This window comes from Pantherophis guttatus, chromosome 3 (assembly GCF_059756535.1).
Source record: "Pantherophis guttatus breed Tessera chromosome 3, ASM5975653v1, whole genome shotgun sequence".
NCBI lineage: Eukaryota > Metazoa > Chordata > Lepidosauria > Squamata > Colubridae > Pantherophis > Pantherophis guttatus.
In genome coordinates, this window is record NC_142065.1 from 190,890,134 (window position 1) to 190,908,064 (window position 17,931).

Sequence of the window (17,931 nt, forward strand, 5' to 3'; positions counted from 1 at the left end):
AGTCCGCCCTGACCCTGTGGGTCTACCCTTGAGGGTGTGGAACTTGCCTCCCTGGCCCGGCGGTGCTGACTTGGCGCGGGGGAGGCTGGAATCTCCCATCCGGCCCTTGACGCTGTCTCGTTGCGAGGCGTTGTGCGAGCGGGCCCAAACCCCTCCGGGGTACTGGGGGTGAGTGTGATGTCGGCCACAGATGTTAGTCCCCGTTCCGCCTCTCTTGGGGAGAGGGGAGTAGGCTCCCCAGGTGCAGGGTCCCTGGACGTGGTTCCTGCAACCGCCTTGTGCGCCCTCTCCCACTGCCGCTCTAGGGTGTTATGCCTCCTCGGGGCGTCCCTATCCTGGAAGGGTAGGGAGCCTTCTGAGGCCGCCTTGCTGGCCGAGCTGAGGTGCCTCTTTTTTGATTTCTTTTTCCCCCTTTTTTCGTTTGTGCGTGGGGGGCTTAGCTCCAGCTCCATGTCTGACGATGGGGGGGAGTGAGACATGGCTGAGGCGGCTGGGAGATTGAATTAGGAGCCTTGTCCTGCAGCTCACGGGTGATCGCTGAGTGAGCGCCCCAGGACCTTACCAAACCTCTTCAGACGGTGGTGGTAGAGGTGGTTTGATGCCCCTCCAGCTGTGTGGGGAGGGGGGGGTGCAGGTCTGTAGCTGGCTCCCCGTGGGTTGGGGAGGCACGAGCTAGAGGATCTCGCCCAGATGGCGGCCCGAAGGTCCACCAATATGGCGCTGCCACGTGGTGCAAGGCAGACCTGGCAGCGGACTTACAATGGCGGCCCGAGGGTCCGGCCAGACGCCGCGCAATCCCTTAACGAGGGGCTTTCCGTAGTGCAGGGAGGGCTGCCTCCTTCTTCCGGCGCTTTCCCTGTCTCGCGCCCTCGCTCCGTTGCAGCCCAGCGACGCTCCGACTTCAGCGGCGGCTTCGGATCTTCGCCGCGTGGGCGGCCCGCGCTTCCGGCTCCGCCGGCCAGCTGATGAGCGCGGCGCCCTCTATTTGAATTTCGGCGCGTGGGCGGCCGGCGCTTGGGGCTCCGCCGGCCAGCTGAAGAGCGCGCCGCCGCTAGCCTCCACGTGGGCGGCCGGCGCTTGGGGCTCCGCCGGCCAGCTGATGAGCGCGCCGCCGCTAGCCTCCACGTGGGCGGCCGGCGCTCGGCGAGCGGATGATTCCGGCGTGGGGCGATGAGCCACAAGCTCCCTGTAGCTTAGCTAGGAGGCTGGCGAGCGAGCGTGTGAGCGCTCTGCCCCACTCCCCCTCCTACGCTCCAATCGCCCCACACAGCAGTCAAAAGAAAAAAGAAAAAAGAAACAAAAAACGCGAGGGGGAGCTACTCAAAAATAACACAACAACCTAACGCTCAAAGGAAAGGGGAAAGCCAAGAAGTTTATAGAATTAAAAGGAAAGAAAGCCCCCACAGACTCACCAATACCAGCAATCTGTGGAGCTCAAAAAATCACTACAGTGTTTGCCAGCAACTGAGTGAAGACTGGAGGATCATGGGACCAGAGGCGTGGCTTGGGAGCCGGAAAGGGGAACAAAAGCCTTTTGTTTTCACTCAGCTGTTGCCAAGCACTGAAGGATTAACCCATGCATGGATAGTGGGAGCAGCGCACAGGAAAATGAGTCATGCAAAAGCTGTCAAAAACCAAGCAAATCTATAATTATTTCCAGCCATTATGCCAGGAAGTCATTTTTATTATTTATTTATTGTAGCATATAGAAATAATTTCCTTCGAAGGAATTTTTTTTTTGGTATTTTGTGAAAAGTGATTCCAAGGATAGACTTGTAAGATTAGCTAAATGTGTATTTAGATAATCCTAAATTTCAACTTGTTTCTTGTGAAATCAGTGAGGCCAAAAAAGCTTACCTGTGAAAGTGAATCATGTTTCAAACTGAATGGAAATGTAAAGAACTCAGCATTGTAGTTACTATTCTAAAGCTGGAATCTTTTAAAAATTGATTGCTACAAAAATGCCATACTCTCCTCCCAATATAGCTTACATTGTTCAAATGTAAAAGGTGTAAAACATTTCATCAGTTTATTTAATACATGCCATATATGTATGGGGGGGGATAAGGGATCCTGTCCAAAAATTGAAATATAATTGAGGAAACACATCAATTATCATTTAACTTTTGATGTAACAATGCTAGAAATCTTTTATTCTCACATAACAGAAATATACCTTCTTTTAATTTACCAACAGCAGCACAATAACATAATGTAAGCTTACCAGTTACGGATTGACATTACATAGTAAATGGGTGGCCTCTGGAAATCATTAAAAGCAGGTTGTTCACCCAAAGAACCAGAACCCATATTGTCAAAGAGCAGCCAGTCTCCAATATTCAGCTCAGGGAGTAGACAGCTTTCCACAATTTGATCAAGCTCATCACAGGATGGACCCCAAAGACTGCTTGCAAACAGAGGCTCATCTTCCTTGTATTTCTAAAGAAAAACAATTCTGGCAGTTATATATTACTCAGAACAGCAATTGTTGAGCAACTTACTTATGACTAGTGCAAATGATAGCAAAATGTAGTCCAAAGTAATTTACTGAAGACTTTTGCCTGTAGCATATAAGTGTGCCCTTACCTTGTGAACCTCTGGAATAGTAGTCAAGTTCTCAGATAGCTTGCTTCCAAAAGAACCATAAACCCCATCATTCATGTAATAAAAAAAAACTGGTTCATCGTTCTGCGTTTGTTCCACTGTAAAATAAGCAACCAAATACAAACTGCATAATAAATTTCAATTTATGGTGGTGCTTTGTTTTTAAAAGCTATAATGAATGCATGTTACATGAGTACGAAAAGAGTTAAGAGATTTAGAAAAAAGCATGAACTTACCCAAATATATAAAAAACATTTTACAACAAATGGTTAGGTAACGCATATAAAACTTATTTGTTGCTTAATACTATCTGATCACAAAGATGGGTTGCTTTTTTTCAAGTGGTCTTTTGTACATTTGCATTTATGGGAGCCACATCTCCACAAATTCATCATTAGAAACATCTGATATCAGATTTTTAGGCAGGAGGAATATGTTATGCATACTCCCGGTTCTTGTGCTTCCCCATAATAGTACTAAACCCTTTAGGTGTTGGTCAGGCTGGTCAGAAAAGGTACCTGCCAAGTGCAAGAAGTAAATGCACAGATAACTAGTTGAAAAACATAAGTAAGCAACTTATTCATCATCATCTCTGCATCCTAATATAGGCAATTGGCAAGCTTACTCAATGTTGGGCAAGAAGAACTGAAAAGAGTACAGCCCTCCCAAACAGTGTAGTTACCTGTGGTCTGTATATTTATCAAATAATGTTCTATAAAACTGGATGGTTAAAATATTGTGACTTCTTTTCATAAGCCAGTATAGGGAACACCATGAAAGGCGACAATACAATCCTGGTTGGCTTTTCCCAAAATGTAAAATTTCTAACCAGAATCCCTACTTCTGGAAGACTATGTTGCAAAAATATCACAGGCACAACATAGCTAAATTAGTTGCTTTATTGCAGAAAACAATTAAGCAATATAGTCATAGAAGATCTCACCAAGTGCAATACACAAAAATCAGGATATGTCTTTGTTTCATTCCATACAAAAACATTGCTCACTGGAATGTATTGATTTAGGAACCTTGAAATGTCTGTAGTACAACAGAAAGAGATCCTGGATCCATTGGGTGGAATACAGAGAAGAATTTCCGTAAGGTAAAGGGATTCAGATAAGCAAAATGTGGGGAAATCAATCCACTGAAATATGTGACAGTGCAGAATTGAAAACAAACTCAGCCAACGCAAAAGGTGGTACTTTTTCCCTGCCAAGGTTAAATTGCAACCTAAAAAAGACCCAATGATTTTAAGTAATCTCATGCTAGAAAATAGCTACTAACAAAAATACAGGTTTGAATCATCATGGTTAAGCCAAAGCAAATGCTTATTGTTACACAGTACTTCTTTCTCACTGAAAGGATGGAATCTGGGATTATTATATAATTGTAGGGAAGATTACAAAGGCAATCTGCTAAAGACATTACAAACTCCTTGGCTATGCAAAAGTTGATGCAGATAGTCTAAGGCATAATCAATACCAAGAAATGGAACTAGAGAATGACAATTTAATGCCCATTTTCTTTATGGTGTTTCATAACTCTGAATATTTAAGACTGATGAGATTGTGTACTGATTTGTTATTTCTTGAGATATCACAAGACCTATAAATAGGCATGTCTGCCAAGGCCTCCACTCCTGCCAAAACAGTTGTTACAACACTATCCTTATATTTTTGGATCTGTTACTTCAAGACATCTAGGGCATACACAAAACCCCCCACATTCACTATTTTATTTTTGTTCTCCAGTAAACATAGTCTATAAGTGGCCATTTTATCCCACAAATAAGAATGGTAAAGACTCAACATGCACAAAAAAGGTCAGCTGCAGCATAAATTTAGAGTCCTGTGGCATCCGACTTTGTCTTTCTTCCTTGTCTGTCAGCATGAAATGAGGATAGTTATACTGATAATCTTGCTTCCACTATAATTAGTAAGGAGGGAGTTCTGAAAAAATGACTATAATCACCCAAAAAGACAAAAGAGGCTTTCTAGTCTCCCAAGAAAAAAATAGGAATATTTTTGCCATAGCTATTAAAAGCATTTAATCAAACTAAAACTGCCAGAGCTTCTGGTGAGGGTCATGGCAAACTTGACATCCTTGAAGCAACAGGAATGGCATTTACAGTGGAATCAGCAGCCAAACTGGTCCATGCAAATCTTTCCAGATAAAGGAGAAATTCTGAGATTGCTCACTTGCACTCCAGATAGCTGCTCCTCGTGAGTAAATACACGAGTTGAGGTTTCTAGCTCATAAATTGGGCAGCTGGGAGTTTTAAGGATTTCAACCAAGCTCACAGCCTATTATGGAGCCCATTATACAGACACAAAATTGAGCCAAACCTCATTTCTTAATCACTTTTGGATGCAATTAATTTGCAGCTTAAAAGGGATTTTCTAAGCAGCAGGATAAGATTCCATTTAGTGAATTCCAATAGAAAAGGTTTTAAGGACTTAAAAACTCTTGGCAAAAAGCTAGCAACAGTTATTGTAAAATATAAAATGGGTAAAGGGAGAAAGATTGTTTTTGGTGAAATTGCTTTTGAATAAATATGGAATTAAATTAGACAAATAAACCAGCCCTTTATGGGAATGTTTTTTATTTACTATTACTGAGTGCAGGCAATTGATGGATTTTACAAAAGAGAAGATAAAGATAATGTGAGTCAGACTTATAGCTGACTATAGCTCGTAGATTGTAGATAGCTATGTAGATTGTAATGCTAATTTTAACTACGGAATGCCATTAGAGAAGAAAGTATTAAAGGCACAGTATAAGGACAGAGGGAAAGTTTTCCTTTCCCTCTCTCGTTTGAGACACTTTTTGGATTACAATATTATAACGGCAACCAGAAAAGTGGCAAGAATGAAGGGGAAGATTGCTCCAACAAGCTGCAGAGAGAAGAATTACACAGGATTTGCCACAGAAAATGTTAAAGGAATATTAAATTAACTAAATCACTTGATACTAAACTGACAGCTTTTAAAACAAAATGGATGAAAGATTTGCAAAGATGAAAGACCCTGGAAAGTTATAATTATATAGTAAGAGATGAACTTATAATTGTATTTATAACTGCTGCAAAGGAAAATGGAGGCACATTCTTTTTTTTCACTTTTAGCTTTCTCATTTTTTCTTACTTTATATTAAGTTTATTTTTTAAAAAATATCTTTAATAAAATTATATTTTAAAAACCCTGAAAGATCTGCAAGACAATAAATATCAAGGACTTATCGAACCCTGAATATTTTCAATTACTGAGTCATCCAGCATGGTCAGCTGTATTTCCAGCCAAGGGCACTTGTCCTTTACAGCAATTTCTCCATATAGAGGCAACTCTCATATGAAGGAAACTGTGTTGATTGCATATAGTGGCATCTGATGAGGAAAAGGAAGGAGTATCAGATGATACAGAATCAGATTACTTTATGAGGATACATATGGGTCAGCCGAGTTTCAGTAATTCCAAGGCAGTGATCGCAAAGATGACACAGGAACCTATTACAATAGGTACAGTTGTGATTTTAATACTGCTGATCTTGAGCTACATGAAAAATCACAGATAGTAGACCAGATGAAGTGGCAGTAATTGAACAATGCTTATCAAAGTAGTTGTGGGTTTAATAGGGATCATGAAACTACACAAGTAATCAAGTGTGGAGTATAAGGATGAGGCAGAATAGAAATCTTCACAGCAAAATCAAGAAGCCAGATAAGCAACCTAACGATATGAATGAGATCCCTAATTATAGATGAAAAAGATCCAAGCACCGGAGAAGACAACTTAAGAGACCATTGTTCAATTAGCTACATAACTGCTTCTTTTATTTTGCTTTGCTTCAGAAAATATTTGAAAAATCTTTCTGGGAACAGGCCAGTACAAATTTGATATATGGCTATCAAGGCAACCGAAAGTTTCAAAGAATGCTGTTGAATCAGATAATCAGTCCCCATCTCTATCCATTCTAGAAGCAAGGGCAATAGAAGACCAGGCACACTAGCAGACATATCACTTCCAAGGAACATTTTCTTCCAAAGGAAAGGTCAAAGCCAGGAAAAGTGCTTAATTACCAATGAGATAGCCTCTGACAAGGAAGACAAGGGATAGCAAACATTAGGTGGCAAAAGCTAACTGTTGTATTTCAAGGAATTTGAAAAGAGCTTGAGATGCTATAGTCCAAATAATTAGCAGAAGTTTTGCTAAGAGTTCATTGATGCTGAAGAACAAAAATGAAGGTGTAATAATTTGGCAGGGAGGATGAGAATGAAAAGACAAAAGTAGGCAACAATTAAAAACAAACAGAATTTTCTTCCACTGAAAAAAAGACACAGAATAAATGAATGCTACTACTGCTGCAATGAAATATAGAATGTCTCCCAGAAAAAATGTCCTCAGGTACAGAAAGTGCTTGAGACTGCCACTGCCAAAGTGATGCATACATAAAATGCAAAGATGAAGAAAAATTATTTTACAAGGAAATTATTTACAGATTTAAAACTTTCAGCCTGAACTTTTTCCAAGTATGACCTAATTTTCAAGTAACTAAAGAAAACAATTTAAGGACTGTTTTCTTATTAAGCTAAGTAAATGGGCCCTTTGTTCTACCAATTACCTCCTACAAAGCTACTGAAAGAAATTTAGCTTTCTGGAAAACTTCCTATAGATTGATTCTGTCATTCCTTTATAGATGCTTATCTTAAAATACTGGTACTCTATAAACTTGGACAATCTAAAAGGGGAGTTGTATTTGACAAGCTAGGATCCAGAATAGTGATTAATCTTTACAGTTTTTACACCAATTTAAATATTTGCCAGATTTTGCTTACATTTATTGAGAAGACGGTCACCAGATTGAACAGCTTTCTTTGCAAAAATATTAACTGCTAGAGTAAATGCTGAAGAAACATAATAACATCCAGGCTCTGCAATCACAGTTACACCAGATTCTTCAGGAAAGTAGGTACCAAGCAGCGGAATGATAACACGATTAATCTAAAAAATAAAATATGAACATTTGAAAATTCTCTGCTAATTTGGAACAATCACAACTTGATAAAATTGTGGAGTCCTTGGTACTCTGAGCTATGATAAGATAAAAATATATACGCTCCCTGGTGGGAAATTAACTGAAGAAAATATGACTATCACAACTTACTCTTCATGAAGAAAACATCGATCAGTGGTTATTAGTATTATGACTACATGCTAGATAGATCCAGCATTTGAGGTGGAGAACATAGTTATGTGACACGGTTGTTGCTTAAGGCAGTAATTGATTACCAAGATTTTGTCTGCTCCTTTCAAAGTTGCAGCCCAGAGATTGCACCAAAGCCATGCATGTTCAACAGAGTAGCTTGCTGCTTTACCCAGTCATTCTACACACATTGTTTTAAAGAGATCTCAGAGCAATACATGGCAGCTACCTTACACAATGTTCTTGCCAGCTCTTGGCTATCAACCATTATTTAGCCATATATAACTAGCAGTTCCTGACCCTGAGCAGTTTTAATAGCAACCAATTATTCTTGGGTTTTTTCTCAACAACCATATTATATAAACTTCTAGAATGATTTTCCAATCAGAATAAACAAAAGTTGGAGCCCATCAACAAACTGATAAAAAATAATGGCTTCCCTTTCTGGCTTATTCTACCTGTACATTGTTAAATCACACCAGTTTCACATGTTGTAATGATGGAAAACAATGAGATTCTAGTTACCTTTGAAATAAATGTGATACAAGCCAATGGGAAATATTAAAAACTCTATCACACAACTATTTATAAAACCATACTACATTTTGTCATACTGCAGCAATTCTAAAAAATGATTCTACAAATCTTTTGCTTTTTTAGCTGCGATAACCCACACATCTTGAGTCCAACAATTATTGTCCACAACCAGATTTACTTCCTTTTTGAAGGTGCTATAAAATTAGATTTTGTTCATACAAATTACAAAATACATATTATTTTATTTAATGGTTGCATTTTGTCCAGAGTCACTTATTATGAAAATGCGTGGCCATACAAATTGGATAAATAAGCAAACAGTCCATGCTGTACTGTAAGTGAAACTTCAATATTTGTTGATAGTTGCCAAAGTAACCTTATAGTTTACATTCATAGTACTGTAAACAGAAGTTGAACTGAATAAAATGACAGGCCAATTTCTATAAGAAAAGAATCTCCTTTATTGGAAAAGGATCTAATTTCATACCTCTTCCAGATCAAGTTCATGATCAGTGAAACCACCACCAATGTTCAACATATTCAAGGTAAAGCCAAATTCTTCCTAAAATAGAAATGCAGAAAGTTTGCAGTTTATAACACATTATTCTTTTCAAATGTTTACTCTTCATATATATAACTCCTCAACTAAGTACCGTTACATTGCTACAAGCATTATTATTATTATTATTATTATTATTATTATTATTATTATTATTATTATATTATTGGATATACATCAATATTATATGAACAGTGAGGCATCTGGGTATCATTCATTTAAATACAGATAATAGTAATACTAATATTTGTTATATTAATCATATTTATGTAATCGTGGTATTATACATATTTGTATTAGTGTGTGTTCATTGTTTAGTTATTTTTGTGCGCCATTCTAATAACAATCACAATATCATTTAAGCCTACATAGTGATATCATCTTTCAACATCTAATCTTTACATCTAGCTATTACTTTTAGTATATTATATAAAAATATGTATAATGATATTCCCCCTTGATCTTGTTTCTACCTCTATTCTAGCTCTCAATAAAGCCAATCTTATATTAAACAGCATTCCCTTTCTAACCATCATCTCTTGTCCGCTTTAGTATTTCAATTCTTATTCATTTTTTGACTTGCGTTCCAAACTCCTCCCTTGGGTCTTTATCTCTGTCTACATCCTTCCTACTTAACATAAATATTTCTTCCATCTCTGCTCTCTTTTGCTGCCATACCTCCAGAGGATCTGCTCAAGCCCCTATCTTTTCTTCAAAAATATCTTTCTTTATATCCAATCCCATTTTTTGATCTCTTAATATATATTGTCCAGTGGTGAAATCCAAAGTTTTTTACTACCGGTTCTGTGGACGTGGCTTGGTGGATGTGGTGTGGCTTGATGGGCGTGGCACCCACCCCATCATGGGAAGGATACTGCAAAATCTCCATTCCACCCCACTCCAGGGGAAGGATACTGCAAAATTCCCATTCTCTCCCCATTCCTGGGGGGCAGATATTGCAAAATCTCCATTCCCACCCCACTGGGGCCAGCCAAAGGTGGTATTTGCCAGTTCTCCAAACTACTCAAAATTTCTACTACCAGTTCTCCGAACTGCTCAAAATTTCCGCTACTGGTTCTCCAGAACCTGCTGGATTTCATCTGATATTGTCCCTTATTTGATTCATAAGTCTTTATTGTCCTCTCCTGTTGTTTTCTCCTTCTTCTCTTCTTGTTTTATTTGTTGATTTATCTGTTCTGTCTCTTCCTCTGGTCTTTCTATTAATCTCCTCTATTTCCTGTGTTTTATGATCTTTATTCATTGTCCCTTGTTGAACATTTTCTGATTTCCCCATAATGTCATGCATTAAGTCTTTTATCTCCCTGTGGTTCTTTATCAATATCATAAGTACTTTGGAGCATCAACACCATTTCTTTTTGAAATCCACTCATCTCCCCCTGATGCAACATCTTGTCTTATTTTGATAGGTCCAAATATTGCTCAATAGCCTGTCAGTAGTCTGTCACCGCCCCAAAGACAAAATGTCTATGATCTCAGAAAGCCAGTTTAGAAACCATTTGCTCAATATTAAGAGTTGCTCCTCAAGGGAATGCAATAGTTATAGTTGTGTCCTACAGTTAGTCAATTAGTTCCATTTAGGTAATCCAGGAAATTTTCCAAATGTCTCCTTAAATCCACTCTGTAAATTCAGTCATATATCTTGGCATTTAAAAATTGCTTTCTTTAGATAAATCGCTTTCCATAATCTCACAGTTAAACCTCCAAAAACCATGAAGTAGACAGATATACAGTAGAACAGTAGATAGCACAGCAATCCTCCAGGTGTTATTTCCACTTTTTTTTCCCCTTTGTCTTATCAGTACTTCATCAGCAGGAGTTTATTATATATTCCATTCACCAGTAGATGGCGCCTTCAGCTTAAATTTCAATTTTGCACAAAATCTGACATTTATTTCAGTTTTTTGCAAATAGTCAATATTCAGACAAATAATTCCAGCATTTTAAAATGTCTTACCAAAACATTGCCAATAAAGAAAATTCAATCTTTCTATATTTTAAAGTTTTTGCGCTCTCTCTTTAGTTTCTTTTCTTTCAGGTCTATAATTTTTCTCTCTGTAATTATTCGCCGCTTTGACAATCATTTCAAAGAGTCTCTTTTCCAGGGTTTATTTTCTTTGGGGTTAGGTTCTAGGTAAAAAAAGAATCACCTCCAGTTCCAATTACTGTTCATCTATACCGCTCAGGCACATACTTTGTTTCTTCGAAAAGCCCCAGCTTTTCATCGTTGGATGGGAGGGAATCCCTGGGTCCAGCTGGAGAGCCACAGCTCTCCGCGACCTGCAGAGTGCCCTTCCTTTCTTTGTCATCCTCAGAGGGTGACTTTAGCCCCTTGGGGGGGCCCTCCAACGAGGAGGATTCGGTGTGAGTTCGCGGAGCCCCGCTCCTTACATCTGATCTTGACGCGATGTCAAACCAGAAGTCACTACAAACATTTCTATAGTTTAAAAAAAGAACTAAAACTTAACAGATGTCAAATAAAAAGAAAAATAACTACCTATATTAAGTATGAAACTAATATTGTAAATATTGTAGCTTGGATCCAACAAATGGCTAGTGGAACTCCAGTCACAGCATACAGGTTTCTCATTTCTTACTTTCTATTGTACTACTTCCTAGTGCACCCTGAAAACCATTTCTAAGGCTTGGACAACTTCCTGAAAGATCTCACTTGTGATCTGTGACTTTATAACAGGAAAAACATCTTCTTTTGTGCACTCAGATGTGCCTTTCAAAATAGCTATCAACCACTGAAACCAGTCATTGTAACAGAAAAAAACCCCATGTTTAATGTAGAAATGTGACATTACCATAAATTTTAAATAAAACAAATTAACATTTAAAAAAAGTTTCTTGTAGGGAAGTGTAAAACTTTCTATGCTCTGTGCACACAACAGCCAATATGGTGTGTGTGCATTTCTGAACTGGAGCATAACCATGGCCTACACCAGCACAAAACTCTCATATCCAAGCCTAACTATTTTAAGATGGGAAAATGAGGAAACGGCAAAACCACTTAATAGCAAAGAGGAAACAGAGAAAAGAAAAGCTTGGAAGATCCTGTCCCCCAATAGCAAGATATGCTGTACTTGAAATCTAGGGTAGTGTGGCACAGTGACTCTTAGAACCCTTGACTTCAAATATAGTATATATAGCTGGGAAGCCAGGGAAAAGGGCAGGCAGGCTGATAGTACGCCTCCTCCTTGTATTTGCTGCCACTATAATATCCAACTAGTCCAGTCACTTGAGAGGGACAGGAAAACACACAGGATATACTGCATTTTAATTCAAACTGACAACAATTAAAACGAATAAGAAAGAGGCCATGTGGACACGAAGGAAGCAAGCCATCCCCTACTAGTTCCCTTAAACATCTCTTGAATATTTTTTTTTCATAACACACTCAAAATGTTTCTGTTTTAGTTTGGACAAACCATGAGTTACTCAGTCCAGAATGGTACAGCCAATCTTCCAAACACATTTCTCACTCTGGACAAATTCCTAGCTTTTTATATCAAGAAGATCTGAACTTACAGATACATATACTCAAGTTTTAGTGTACTTACAGCCATATCAAATACACAACGAGCATCAGAAATAGCATCTTTGTATGCTTGAGATTCCATGCAAGGGTTTGACACGTGAAACCTTTTATAAAAAAAAAAGAACTAGAAGTTACATGACGTAACTTTGCATTGTTACAAAGAAGTTTTAGCTTACATTAAGGTACAGTGTACAAAAGATATCTTTTAATTTCTCAAATCCATCAAATAATGTAATAGCTAAAATATTAATAAAAAAAGAATATTGTGTAAACATAAGTTAAGAAGTAATTAAACTAAGTATCAGTGTGGGTATTGTTTTTCAGTATTTTTTTTTCTCCACAATTCAGTTGAGCATTTCTCCTTCTCTCACAATATGAAGAAATGATCTGGTACCTTTTCACAACTACTTTACAGGTATACTTAACTAAGATAATTGCTTCAGCTACACATAATTTTCACAGTGGTCAAGGCCATTTTTTCTTTAAAAAATAGCTTTTTTGGGAAATAAATATTCTTTATTTTTATTTAACCATTTCCACTTATCAAAGCCATTCTTCTAAACTGCTAACAAAAATTGCTGATCAAAATATTTTATCTTGCAAGTAAATATGAAGATCATATTTACATAACACATAGTATAGGTCAGTGATGGTGAACCTGAGTGCCGAAAAGGGAGCACGCGTGCACCTGGGCCACAATCCAGAAGAGGAGCTGCCTAGGGCACTTGCGTGCACCTGAAAATGAACTTCTGGTTTCAGCCAGCTGCTCTTCCGGGTTTCTGATGTGCATGTGCACGCAACGATCAGCTGGCCAGCGTGCATGCTCACGCAGGAAAATGGAAGACCAACTAGAAGATCTTCTTGTTTCTGGCACTGCCGCATGCAAAAAAGCCAGCTGATTGTCACGTGCGCATGTGCCCCAGAAACCCAGAAGAGGAACAGGCAACACCGCGTGTGCCAGGCAACATGGCTCCACATGCCACTTCGGGCATGCGTGCCATAGGTTCACCATCATGGGTATAGGTGATGAATTGCCAAGAAAAAAAAGCTTCATTAACAAGATGCATGAAGAATGCTGAAGAATAATTGAGACTAAATGTTTTAATCCCAAATCTAATAGTTTGCAATTTTTCTTTATAAATTAACTAGCTTTGAAGCAAGAAACCACTTTTCTTTCGGTACCATGAATGCCTTCAATTTGCTGCTATATATAAAGTACATTTCTGTAAAAAATTAGTATACACAAAAAGCTATATAAGTGATTCCTGCTGTAAGTGCTTATTTGCAAGAGTTTATCCTATGAAGGAATGTTATGTGCATTTTCTCAACATACATTGAAATTTTTGCTCACCCTTGCAGTCTTAATTTTAATTTTACATGTATTCCTAATGCTTTCTTTCAATACTGATGACAGGAAGGAGTTGAGAAATATTACAGGTCTACTCACTTAACACCAACTATTTGGACATTCAGCTCCTTAGCACATTCCATGAGATGACGACAATTCTTCAGGGTAGTGCCAAACTTCATAGTCATCTCTTCATCTCCATTTATGTCTTCTGTGGCAATATGAAGTAAGAGCCTAAGAGAAGGGGAAGATGATTGGGGCACAGTTGGTTTACAGCAGCATCAGCACATGTGAAGCCTGAAGACTGTCAGAAGCATGTTGATTATGATGTCATTACTCCAATTCTCTCGACGACGAGTCATGTGAACCTAATAAAAACAATCCTGTACAGAGAGAAAACTACCAATTAGGGCCTAAAACATGGAGTCAGAAAAAACATGGGGGGGGTTGGAAATGCAGCTGCTAAAGACTGTTGTAGCAGAAAGTCTGTTGAAGGCTGCAATGAAAAGCCATTACACCATAGTACAATCATAATCCAAGTTCCTTTAAAAATATATGTTAAATATGGTACACTGCTGGATACTGAAGCAAACTGAAGAAAGTATCTTTATACATTTCCTATAATTATGGACAAATATGAGTGCTTACTTTCACTAAAACCTAAATAAACTGGTGGAAATTCAAAATTTCTATTCCTTCCGGTCTCTAAAAGAAAAGATCTATTTGCAAACTGAGTATCAGTTAATAGTCAGAATTGCTCTTAGACATTGGAGTAATATATTTATTGTTGCAGGTTTATCATAATCTTCTCCAAGAATTGGTGTATATGTACCTCCAAAAATAATCGTATTGTCTGTTTTCCTATTAACACAGCCTACATAAGTCACTACATAGGCAGTTTGCCAAATATAATTTTTGGAGTATTATAATATTAAAAGAGTGGTCAACAGCAAATACAGATTTTCCATAAACTCATGCAACCAAATAATGTCCACTATTCTTTTTAATTCAATTGTTTGATCTTAAAGTGCTATGCTTCAATATCTATCAGTAACATGGGACAAAATAAAACATACCTGACATTTATAAATCATTATCTGAATACATAGCTACCCTGTTTCCCCCAAAATAAGACATCCCTTGATAATAAGCCCAATCAGGCTTTTGAGCGCATGGCAATAAGGCCAAGAGCTTATTTCAGGGTTCAAAAAAAATAAGACAGGGTCTTATTTTTGGGGAAACATGGTATATTACAACTATACTTTTATGCAGAACTTGAAATTAGAAAAAAAAATGTCTCTATTGCCAAACTCATTTTTTGATCCTTTGTATAACAAAAGATACTTTAGGAACTCTATACAACCAGAGCAAGGCAAGTAAGACAAGCAGGTTCTTTTTTTTAAAAAAAATACTATTTCCAATGATCACATACTTACCTCTAAAAGGCTTATCTCTTTTAGATAATCCTTCTTTCATGCTGCTGCTATCCCTGTAACCTAGAAGCAAGCTTGATGTGCATTGGTGGTGCAGCACCATAATTCTATCACACAGTGAGCCATTCCAGATTTGTTCTTGATTTTCCCCACTGAAACTTTCTGGATGCTAAAGGGATCTTGAGGCAATTTTCACAGATGGTCATCTGATCAGAAATTCGATTCATGCCAGAGTCCCAAGCAATGTAGGGATATATACATATAATATAAATTTGTTTCTTATTCTTGACTGCCTACATAATCTTGACAGGAACAACTTCTGTGTCAAGGAGTTTTAAGGTATGTTGATAAAGTATTATCAATAAAGATTAGTACTTTTTAAAAGCAGTTCATAAAAAGAAACTGAATGGATCAAAAAATTACTAAATTCTTAATAATCATCCATTTTAAAGTGGAAAATGTAAAGAGATGCATGGTAGAACTGTAAGTAAATATTACTATACAAGAAATACACTTTAGAAATGTATCTTTTTTTACTTGACTCCCACATTAAAATTAATAAATTTAAGCTTACTTTGCATTTGAATGGTTTCTAGCAATTTTCTTTAATTCTAATTCATTATCACATGTCAAGATGTTTACTCCAATTTTTGCTGCATATTTTATTTGAGAAGCTTGCTTGCAAGGACTGGTGAATATAATGTTTTCAGGAGAAACACCCAAGTCTTGAACCAATGCCATTTCAGTCTGAAACAGAAAATATATTGTTTTTAAATCACTTAATCTTAGAAACAAAATTTTAGAAATCAATTGATTAAAAGTTAAGAATAAATAAATTTTCAATCACAAACATCAACTCATCCATGAGCTTTGTAAAGAAAGGCTTCTAAAAACAAAGTGCCACCATATAGATAAAGGTTCCCCTCGCACATATGTGCTAGTCGTTCCAGACTCTAGGGGGCGGTGCTCATCTCCGTTTGTAAGCCGAAGAGCCAGTGCTGTCCGAAGACATCTCCGTGATCATGTGGCCGGCATGACTAAACGCCAAAGGCCCATGGAACGCTGTTACCTTCGTACCAAAGGTGATCCCTATTTTTCTACTTGCATTTTTTACGTGCTTTTGAACTGCTAGGTTGGCAGAAGCTGGGACAAGTAACAGGAGCTCACCCCGTTACATGGCACTAGGGATTCATAACCGCTGAACTGCCAACCTTTTGATCGACAAGCTCAGCATCTTAGCCACTGAGCCACCATATAAATTGCCTTATATCCAGAGGCCAATTAATCTGTAAAACTTTAAGAAGAAACATTTCCTCAGATTTATGTCGGTGAGGTAAGCATTATCTAGAAACTAAGAGAATGAGAAGAGGAACATTGAAGACTTACTTTATTTGAGCATGCAAACCCAGTTCCAAGAGCTGATAGTATCTCGAGTACACCAGGAGTAGAATTACATTTTAGGCTGTAAAACGGCTTTATTGGTGCCATCACATTCTGCCAGTGAATATGTTGCTTGATCAAGTTTCCCAGATCGCCAATAAAAAAACTATTTTTTCCAGTCTATAAAGGAAGTATTTTAATCAACAGTTAACAATGAGCAATCTTTAGTGACTAACCAACAAATTTAGAGAACATTTGTCATTTTCTCTTACTGCCTCAAAATGGTTGGGTTTTTTTCATTTTATTTTAACTACACATAACTCATAAAAATATGATTTATCAGAACACATATGAAGCTGTTAAGATTTATATATGTAAAAGTAAATATAATGGGAATGGGATGTGATAACAGCTTACAAGGGTATGTTCATAAATGTAGTTGTCAATGACATCTGCAATGTTCATTCCTTCATCCAGTAAGCCAATGGAGTAGTTTGCATCCTCAAGAAATCCTTTCATCTCAGCCGTATTCCGCAAAGCCGACAGTCATAAACCAAGAAACACAAGGAACAGGCCACAAAGCCTTAGAGCTGGATCCTTAAATTATGCAACAAACTGTTAAAAAAAAAAAGTAATTCAAGCCCATTTTAGTTTGGATTATATATGGATAGCCCCTTCATGTGGAACATTACTGTTCTGAAGAAAGATATTATAGACTCATGTAGCAAAAAAAGGATTTAATATCTGTCCCTTCCAACTTTATTATTCTATGTCTGTATCTTCAATTTTTAGGCTGTAGAAGAAATATCACATACTTAAAATAACTACCATAGATAATGTTCCAAATTCTCAAAATAGCTATTTGCCTTCAAGAAAATAATCATTTGAGTTAAGGAGGCATTGATAAGTGTAACAAGGAACTTTAGAACCAGGTGGTCAAGCTGTCAGCATCTTCTTAACTCAAATTGTAATTGTGCAGCCGTAGTGCGAGTTCAGAAAAACTTGCAGGTTGAAGTTCTGACCAGTGCAATACATAAGGCCACTCTTGTTTCAAAGTACTTTTTTGGCTCCATTTATTTAGAAAAATTGCATATTCTCAAAAGAAAAGAAAACAATATTACTCTTTGTTATTATTTAAATTTCTCATTGGGGATTTAAAAAAATTAAAGTCAATCTACTTTAAAAATCCAACCCCCCTTATTGGGAGAAATAAAACGTTCCTCAGCTTTAGCTTCCACTTTCCCAGTCTCCTAGCTTACTATTGAATGATGTAGCCGTCTCCAGTGGTTTTGTTTCTTCCAGAAATGTA

General features: G+C 37.7%; 1 protein-coding gene across 2 annotated transcripts in view; it reads right to left on the bottom strand.

The window, feature by feature from the left end:
- Positions 1–17,931, bottom strand: part of AZIN1 (antizyme inhibitor 1) — a 38,293-nt gene that overhangs the window by 6,429 nt on the left and 13,933 nt on the right. The window contains exons 3-11 of one of the 2 annotated variants that reach the window (XM_034422141.3): positions 17,040–17,237; positions 16,629–16,802; positions 15,817–15,989; positions 13,909–14,043; positions 12,484–12,565; positions 8,828–8,902; positions 7,436–7,601; positions 2,587–2,702; positions 2,225–2,439 (exon numbers count right to left, since the gene is read on the bottom strand). In XM_034422141.3, the coding sequence (XP_034278032.1) occupies positions 2,225–2,439; positions 2,587–2,702; positions 7,436–7,601; positions 8,828–8,902; positions 12,484–12,565; positions 13,909–14,043; positions 15,817–15,989; positions 16,629–16,802; positions 17,040–17,141 (1,238 nt within the window). In that variant the 5' untranslated portion in view covers positions 17,142–17,237. Of the gene's footprint in view, positions 1–2,224; positions 2,440–2,586; positions 2,703–7,435; positions 7,602–8,827; positions 8,903–12,483; positions 12,566–13,908; positions 14,193–15,816; positions 15,990–16,628; positions 16,803–17,039; positions 17,238–17,931 lie in introns of both variants that reach the window. The other variant, XM_087890822.1, reaches the window with a different exon arrangement.